The 9,487-nt window shown below is 55.1% G+C and overlaps 1 protein-coding gene across 1 annotated transcript; it reads left to right on the forward strand.

The window, feature by feature from the left end:
* The first annotated feature begins 246 nt into the window (after positions 1-246).
* Positions 247-2,353, forward strand: SOCS1 (suppressor of cytokine signaling 1). The gene is made up of 2 exons (XM_019714058.2): positions 247-696; positions 1,257-2,353. The coding sequence occupies exons 1-2, from the start codon at positions 348-350 to the stop codon at positions 1,934-1,936; spliced, it is 1,029 nt and encodes a 342-aa protein (XP_019569617.2). The 5' UTR covers positions 247-347; the 3' UTR covers positions 1,937-2,353.
* The last annotated feature ends 7,134 nt before the right edge of the window (positions 2,354-9,487 follow it).

Raw genomic sequence — 9,487 nt, forward strand, 5'->3', positions numbered from 1 at the left:
AGAGGAGCGCGCGGGGGTGGGGGAACCGCCGCTGAGGGTCCGGGACACCGGGGCAGGGCGACGGCGTGAGCAGTACCGAGGGGTCCGAGGCCGGGACCTTCTGGCCGGACCCCAGGTCGGGTGGAGGAGTCTAGTTCGAGGGGAGTAGAAGACAGAGATCTCACGAGATGGGTGCTGAGACACCTGGCGGGGACAGGGGTGTGTCACGGCCAGTCCGGAGTATTCTAAAGGGCTTGGCGGCAGAAATCTGAGATCGAGAGCAGAGGGAAAAAAGGATAGAGGCGCCAGGTCCGAAGGGTGCGTAAGAGAAGCGGCCAGGGGGTTCAGGGGTGGGGCCAGAGACCTTGATGGAGGGGTCCTCGGACAGGTACGTGGCTAGATCAGGGAAGGGGGCCTCTGCCCGGAGGGACCGGGTGTGTGCAAAGGGTCGAGCTGGTGTGGCCTCCACCGCCAAAACAGAAACCGAAAGTGGCGCGGAAGGACCGGGCCTGCAGGGGGTGGAGTCAACAAGGGGCGGAGCCTCCCAACGCGGGCCCCGCCCCTCAAGCCGGTTTAAAAGACTGGTGCAGGGGCGGGCGCGGAGCAGAGCGAGCTGCGGCCGTGGCAGCTGCACGGCCCCCGGCCCCGGAGCATGCGCGAGAGCCGCCCCGGAGCCCCCAGCCGCCCCGCCCGCGGCGCCCAGCGCCCCGCCGCCAGGTGAGCCCGGCACCGGGCAAGGAAGCGGGAGGGAGAGGGGGTAAATGGAAAGGAATGGACAGCGGGTGTCAGGCCGGCCTAGGGGGCTGCGTGGTGGGGTTGCGGCCACCACGCCCCTGGCCCCCGCCGGCCCCACCCTGGCAGCACCCCGCGCGTGGGGATACCGCAGCGCAGCTTTTCTCCTGCTTTTGCCCAAATCGCCCGGACGAGGCGCCAATCCCCGGCCTGGCCAGCAGGCGGCGGCCTCGGGGCAGCGAGCCGAGGGCCGGGTGGCCAGAACCCGGGCAGGCTTCCCCCTGGCACCTCTCTCCATGCCCCCCCTTACCCAAACTCTGAGCCTCCTGGAGGCTGGACTCCGCCCCCAACGAGCCCCCACCGCCTGGAAGTGCTCCGCGGACTGGGAAGCCCATTTTCTAGATGAACTTACTGAGGCTCAAAGGGGCCGCGCCGACTTCGTTCTATGCCCTCTGCCCGTTAGGGTCATCGGCTCAACCTTAAGCCCCACACCTGCCCAACCCCACCCAGACTCTCCGCTCACTGCCTCTGTCTCCCCCCATCAGCGCACCCCCGGACGCTATGGCCCACCCCTCCGGCTGGCCCCGCGTGTAGGATGGTAGCACACAACCAGGTGGCAGCCGACAATGCAATCTCCACGGCAGCAGAGACCCGACGGCGGCCAGAGCCTTCTTCCTCCTCCTCGCCCGCGGCCCCGGCGCGCCCGAGGCCCTGCCCCGCGGTCCCAGCCCCGGCCCCGGGCGAAACGCATTTCCGCACGTTTCGCTCGCACGCCGAGTACCGGCGCATCACCCGGGCCAGCGCTCTCCTCGACGCCTGTGGCTTCTATTGGGGGCCCCTGAGCGTGCATGGGGCGCACGAGCGGCTGCGCGCCGAGCCCGTGGGCACCTTCCTGGTGCGCGACAGTCGCCAGCGGAACTGCTTCTTCGCCCTCAGCGTGAAGATGGCCTCGGGCCCCACGAGCATTCGTGTGCACTTCCAGGCCGGCCGCTTCCACCTGGACGGCAGCCGCGAGAGCTTCGACTGCCTCTTCGAGCTGCTGGAGCACTACGTGGCGGCGCCGCGCCGCATGCTGGGGGCCCCGCTGCGCCAGCGCCGCGTGCGGCCGCTGCAGGAGCTGTGTCGCCAGCGCATCGTGGCCACCGTGGGCCGCGAGAACCTGGCGCGCATCCCCCTCAACCCTGTTCTACGAGATTACATGAGCTCCTTCCCCTTCCAGATCTGACCGGCCGCGCAGGCAGCATTAACTGGGGGGCCGTATTATTTTTTATTATTAATTATTATTTCCCTGGAACCATGTGGGTGCCCTCCCCACCTGGGTTGGAGGGAGCCGGTGTGGGGGGGGGGCGAGGCGCCTCCCCCTCTCGGCTGGAGATGAGGCTACAGACCCCTCCCCACCTCCTGGGGGCGTGTCCCCCACCTGGTGCTCCCTCTGGGTCCCCCTGGTTGTAGTAGCAGCTTAACTTAACTATCTGGGGCCAGGACCTGAACTTGTACCTCCTACCTCTTCATGTTTACATATACCCAGTATCTTTGCACAAACCAGGGGTTGGGGGAGGGTCTCTGGCTTTATTTTTCTGCTATGCAGAATCCTATTTTATATTTTTTACAACCAGTTTAGGTAATAAACTTTATTATGAAAGTTTTTTTTTTAAAAGAAAAGGTTTCTAGAGCGTGTGCTTTGGTCAGAGGTTTTCCTTGGTTCTGCACAGGTCCGTGGGAGCGGGACCCTAAGACTGACCTGTTTGGACGTGTGTGTGGCTCATGTTCTATGAGTAAGAACCCTGCTTGGTTCCCCCCACAGCTCTCAGAAGAGAGGAACTGTGTCTAGTTAAAATGGCAGCTCATGTCTGAGCACTTAATGTGTGCCAGGACCTATTTGGAGCTTTACATGCTTCATTTTCCTTTAATCCTATAGAGACAATCTATGAAGCAAGGCTCTTTCTTATCCCCATTTTACAGAAGAGAAAACCAGTGCAGGGGTAAATTTGTCTGGTCATTCCTGTGTCAAAGAAGACACTTGGGCCTTTTTCAGCTGTCCACCCAGAATCTGTTTGAAATGGATGACAAAGAGGAAATTTCATTCTGTGACCACAACAACTTTCAGTAAGGGGGGCAGTGGGAGCTGAATGAGCTTTTGGAAGGAGTGGCACATTCTGAAGCTCAGCATCAAAGAAGCCATATTTTAGATGGGATGGGGGATACAGGGTTAGGCCTGACTGCCTTCTTTCCACCTTGTTCTGTCTTGTGTACTTCTTGGTAAATGCACGACTTGGGAGTCAGAAAGAGGCTTTGTGGTCTGGTGGCAGGAGGGCCTTGCTGGTGGCTTTGGGCAATTCCCTTTGCCTCTTGGGGCCTCAGTGTGGACCTCTAAAATGGGTTTGCTGGAGGAGGTGGTTGCTGGAACCCTCTGCAGTGGGCATGAACCCATCAGAGAAGGTGGTGATTTCAGGAGCCTGGGGAGGGAAGGCTTGTTCCAGGATGCTTATAGGGCTGGCTTGCATCCCCAGAAAGTCCCCACCACATGGGTTTTATGGCTACTTCTGTGTCTGTGGAAGGCCTGACAGGTAAGCCATGCTGGTAACTCAGGGCTGCGCTGCCAAACCGGGTGAATTGAGTCATTTTCAGGTTTAGGGTTAAGCAATGTTGCACTTTATTTTTAGAAGTTGGAATGGCCTTCGGCAGCCTTGGATATGCTTATAATGGAGTGTCCTAATATTTAATAATACCTTTCACACTTGAAAGTGCAGCATAAAATTAACTTGAGAGCTGGAGCTGCCCGGGCTTGTCTTAGGGATTAAATAGGTTCCAGGCCTCAAAGTTAAGGATGGCCAGGAGAGAATTAGGATCTCAGAGAGTTTTGGCAATTTCATCCCTTAATAAGGTAGGGTGGGAGGGAAGGAGGTGACGGCTGTCTACCTCCAAGGAATCGCTGCTTTTTCTTCTGATAACCACCTCCCTGTCCTTTGTTCTCTGTGTGTGGTCAAGTCCTGTCCTTGTTTTGACTTTCCCTGTCTCCTACCCAGCTTGGGCAGTGCCTGGAGAAACGGAGAAATCCAAGAAGGCAGTGCTTTGGCACACCGCAGACACTTAGTGAGCAGGGTTTGCTACCTTGTTTGATCCTCACAACCATCCTGTGAGTTAGAGACCTCTCGCCCCATTTTACAGATGGGAAAACAGGTTCAGAGAGGCAGAAAAGGGCATACAGCAAATGAAGGAGCCAGATTTTCAACCTTAGATTGGACGGCCTCAGAAGCTGGGTACCACTAGGTAACACGGCTTCCCATGAGGGCCTAACGGTTGCAGTAATAATAGCAGCAGCTGCTAACATTTACATATAGCGTTACTGTGCAGGCACCATCCCAAGCCCCTAGTTACCTATATTAAAACACTCAACCTTCACCCTAGCCTTATGATTTAGGTACTGTTTTACAGATGAGGAAACGAGTCCTCATCTAAAGAGGGTAGTCAACAATATTTTCAAGGTGTTTTTCCTCCTTTTAGAAAAAGCTTAAAAACCACATCATTACACAAACCCATTCCTCTTATAAAACTTAAAGCAAAACAGCTAAGAATAAAGACCCCCTCTGATCACACTCCCCAGGGCTGGCCCCTTTGTGAGCCACTTAAAAAAATCTACTAACATGTACAGTGGCCTAAAATGACCTAAAAGCCCCCGGGAGCTGTACTCCAGTCCCCGTGTGATTGAGATCCTTTGCACACACCAGTCAGGAAAAGGGCTGGGGTGGAGGGGTGGGCAGTGTGTGCCATGTGGCTTCCTCAGCGGTACAGATTCTCTCAAACCTCAGCTTCATGATTCAGCAGTGCTGACGTCAGTTTACAAGAATGAAAAGTGAGTGGAGGATTCGTGTTTGTTGGGTGGAACTGGGCTGGGGGCCCAGGTGTCAATGAGGTACCCTCCCTACTGGGAGTGGGTGAGCTGGGCTGCGTGGGGCACACAGAATGGGACAGGGGCGGCTCTTTAGCACGATGGGGACTGCAGGCAGGTGTGGGAACAGCCTCCGACCTGCATCAAAGCCTCCCCTGAGCTGAGGACTCTGATCCCCATTTTAGAGATGAGGAAATGGAGAGAAATACAGTCACTCGGTCACACAGCTCAAAAGTGACAGCCACGACTTGTACCGGGTCCATTCCACTCTAAAGGCAATTGGTTTCTTAAAGCGGGAGGGGAGGGAAGAGGGCAGAATCCTGCGAAAATGCATATTCTTAGGCCTCACCTCAGCCTGCTTGATGCTCCCAAGCTTGTGAATAGAACTGTTACTGTCCCAGAGCCAGGAAGTGGAGCACTGAGCCTCTTCCTGAGGTGATGCACGGAAAGCACTTAGCACACAACCTGGCAATCCATCTCTGAATGATGCAGTGCTCAGTAACTGACAGCTGAGTCTATAGAACACACATTCACTGGGAATCTACTGTGTTCCAGGCATTCGTTACTCTAAGCCCAGAGGACACAGGAACAAACAAAAGCGAGGAAGTCTGGTCAGAACAACAGCAAGTGCAAAGGCTATCAGTTGGGATGAGTTCAACACATTCCAGAAGGCTGGCCAAGCTGGAGGGGATCGAGTGAAGGCGAGTGGCAGGAGATGAGGTGGAACGGGTGGGCAGTGGGCAGGGGCAGAGCCCTGTAGGCTGTGGTGAGGCATGTGACAGGGAGCCTGGGGTGACCAGATCCTCTGACTGCTAGAGGTAGACTAAGGCAGGGAGTCCTGGTGAGATGGCTGTAGGTTTCCTGCCTTATTACGTGTGTATCTGGGGACGGTGTGGAATGGGGGCGGGGGAGGGGCGTGCAGTTCATTCTTGGCCAGACCCCTCAGCTCCAGCCAATCAGGCCAACAGCAAGGCAGGGACAGCCACAGGAATGCTGAGACCTGGCGGAATGCTGGGACTGAGTGTGGGCCAGGCCTGGAGTGGCCAGCCCTACAGCAGGCATCACTCAGAAACCCCAAGTGTGACCAGTCCCCAAGCCTGAGTCTGAATAGAGCCCCAAGGGCATGGCCCTCAGGCTCCAGAGAGGGGCTTCTTGGAGCAGTGCTCACCTGTGCAGGGTAGAGCTGGCCTCAACTTTGGGGAAGGAGGCACAGGACCTAAAAGGCGGGTGGGGTTGACACAGGGTGGGTGTGGCCAGCGCTACCTGGAGGCTTGCTTTGCATCCCTCTCACCTGGCCCCCGCACCTGGCCATCATTCAGAGACACTTAGGGCTCCAGGCTTCCAGGAAATAATATACGCTTGGCTTGATTCTGGGGGTGTCTCAAGGTCCCTGAGAGGAGAGTGCAGTTTTCAACAAAGCAAATTCACACAGATGCCCAAGGTGGGCGCTCAAACTGCGCCGTCCAACCCTGGCCCTGGCCCTGAAACCTGACAGACAACCCTCAGAGAAACCTGGGTTCCACTTTCTACACTGTTCGGCCGCAATACAACCCCCGACCACCCCACACACACACATACCCAGTGTGAGGTTGGGCATCGCCAAGGCCCAATCTTCCAACACTCCACGCCGCGCTCAGGAGAAGGCCCATCTCCCACGAGGACCCACAAGGCCTGTAGGTGGGCCCTGGCCACGCCTCTGGCCTCAGTACTCACCGTTCCCCCACCTGCTACTGAGCCATGCTATTCCCTCGCCTCGTGCGTCGTGGGTGACGTTTCCCAGCCGGTTTGGAAGTAAAGCACTTGTACAAATACAAGGCGCCCTCGCCCGTGCTCGAGGGCTCAGCACCGCTCCTGCGCTCCCGGGCCACCACGTGCCACGCGCTGATGATGTCACCGCGCAGCTCTCACCTGCAGCTGCCGCCGAGCCCACCTGACGCGAGCTCGGCGCTCGGCAATGCTCGGCTGTTCGGCTGCGCTCGGTTCCCCTCCGCCTCTCCGAGACGCAGCGGGCTCCCTGGACCCGCTCTCCTCCGTGTGGTCCTAATGCGGTCCTGTGTGTGCTGCCCGCTGGCCATTTGGGGCCTCTCCCGGTTCTCAGAAGCCCAGAGGCCCAGAGAGCGCGTGTCCTTCGCTCCTCTAGTCCTCATAGACGAAAAAGCTCTTTAACCCCATTCCAGTCCACACGGGCCCCTGCCTGCTTCAACCTTAGGTCCCGACCTTCTGTTTCTTGACCCTTGCATTGCTGCTGTTTTAAAATAACGCCATTTACTGAGCACCTAATGAGTGCAAATACTTCACCCAGGTTGCATCGTGAGGAGACAGGCTCAGAAAGGTGAAAGAATTGCCCCCGTGCATGTATAAACGGCAAAGCCAGAGTTTCACTCCAGATGCCTCATGCCCAACCTCATGATCTTACCCACTAAGGAGCCCAAAGGTTCATGGGTTCATGCTTCATTTCTGACACTTAGGACCACCTTGGAGGATGTTCAGAACCAGCCAGGACTCAGGGCATCTCACTTGCCTGCCCCTTCTTCACAGCACAGGCTGGGAAGCCAGGAGAGGCAGTGGGCTGGAGCGCTGGTAACCCAACCAAAGGCTGTGTCAGAATTCAGCCTAGAAGAATGGCCAGGGCTGCTTGGTCAGATGCGATCCTGGGGAGTGGCCCTGGGGCAGCCCTGGCAGCTGGTGGGTGGGTGGGTGGGTGGGTCATGGATGCAGATGAGACAGGGAAGGTAAGGACCAGTCTCAGGGCTGGGAGGGTGACATTCAGGCTGGCCCTACCTGAGGACCTGCAGGGGCCTGTGTGGCGAGACACATTCTCCCACACTTGGGTGCAGCTGGGAGGGGCAGCCAGAGGCATGATGAAGGAGAGGAGGGGGCAAAGCCTGGCTAAGTCGCCTTGGAGGGCCCCTCCCCACCAACATTTCCACGTGGGAGGCAGCAGGGCGGAGTAGAAAGAGCTGGGGCCCAGGACCTGGATTCAAGTCCTGACTCTGTCACCTGTGTGACTATAGTAACCTTACCTAGAAAATAAGAATTAGACTCAATTAGACTCACTGCTTTGCTTCAGAAGAGTCATGAGGATCACATGATTTAATATAAGTGGAAACAAAAGGAATGCCCAAATATAGGAATTATAATAATGATTATTATTTTGCATCACACAAGCTGCCTAAATGTATTTGAATCAGCATAGCTATGAAGTCAGACAGGCCTGGTCCCATTATCAGTTTGCCATTTGCACAAAACAGCCATGGCTACCAGCTCTCCCACATCCAATGCTCACTAGATGCTGGGCATTATTCTGTGTGATTCATACATAGCCTCATTTAATCCTCACACGGACCATGTGACACAGGAATTATTATTATTGTTATCATCATCTTCCTCATTTTGCAGATGAGGCAACTGATGCACAGAGAGACTTAATAAGATGCTTAGGGTCACACACAGAGAGGTGGCAAAACCTAGGGGATTCTAACACAGGCAGCCCGATTTTACAGCCATTCCCTCATCTTAAAAGCTGTAAGCTGAGACTGCCAAACTGTCAGACACTGGAGTTCCACTTTTATGGTTTTTGCCAGATCTATCCAAGTTCCCGCTGTTCTGTTATTCAATTATTTTCTTCACATCAAGTGACTTGATTTGTAAGTTTTCTTGAAAGGGAGGCATCCTTACCACACATGGAAAGTCAGAATCACCTGCCACAAAGAGGTAACCTTTACAAAAATGCAATGAAATCGGAACAATGGTAGTGAATTCTAGCTAGAGATTGGTGTCTTGCTCTGCTCTGAGAGAAGGTCTGCTCTGAGTTTGATTGAGAGGGGGGAGGAAGGGAGAGAGAGAGAGAGAGAGAGAGAGAGAAGTGTCAAGTGTCAGAGATGTATTTAAGATACCCTTATTTTAGCACCCATATGGGACTTTCTCCTTGACTTAAGCAGAAAGACTATAAGAGAATAAAAATAGGAAATCGCTGTTTCACGGCAGGGGGAGGGCTCAATGTTTTTAAAAATGTCCCTGTGTCCCACATAAAACCATTATTCAGAGACTCTCCAGGGCACCCATCGCACGCCTGGGAAACATGGCCCAGTGTGGCTGCCAGCTGTGTGTCATGGGTAAGCAGTCCCTTCACGGACTCTGAGCCTCACTTTCCCAGTTTACCCCATGAAGTGGGATAAGCATCCAGACCTCACAGGGTGTGGAGGATTAAAAGCAAGTGATTATAAACTGTTAAGCATAGAATCCATGTTCCATAAGAGGCACGATGTTGGTAGAGCAGGCCACGCCCTACATTGGGCTCTGCCCCCATCCCCAGCTTAGGACACTGAAAATAAAGCCCCAACATGGCCAGCCTGGAGCTCCTCAGTGTCATTTGTCTCATCTTTCCCTCTATGTGTGCCTGGTGACAGGAAGGGCCACAGTTCCCGGAAATGGGTCAAAGTAAAACTACCTCAGGTCCAGCTGGGAGGAGCTTGCTAGGCTCTCGGAGCCAAGTGAGCAGGGGTTTGGGGGCAGGGGGAGGAATGCGTACTTGACCCTACAAGTGGGCCTTCCTTTCACTGGATTTGAGATGGGGAAACTGAGGCTCAGACATGGGGGCTCAGGCCCTCTTTGCAGGCATTAGGAGGAAATTAGGTTACATTGCAAATCTGATCACTTGCACACCCCTTAGCTTCCACTGCAAATGGATATTACTGTTAGCTTCCCCTTATCTAGCACTTTCTAGGTTGGTACCATTATCATCTCATTTTACAGACAAGGCAACAGAGGCCAGGAGCGGTTGTTCGTTGTCTATGGTCTCACAGCTGCTAAAAGCAGGAAAAGCAGTATTCAAATCAAGCAAGATGACTCCAGAGCATTCCAGTGGCCCCCAACTGCTCGATATGA

The sequence above is a fragment of the Rhinolophus sinicus genome, linkage group LG18 (genome assembly GCF_036562045.2).
Source record: "Rhinolophus sinicus isolate RSC01 linkage group LG18, ASM3656204v1, whole genome shotgun sequence".
Lineage (NCBI taxonomy): Eukaryota > Metazoa > Chordata > Mammalia > Chiroptera > Rhinolophidae > Rhinolophus > Rhinolophus sinicus.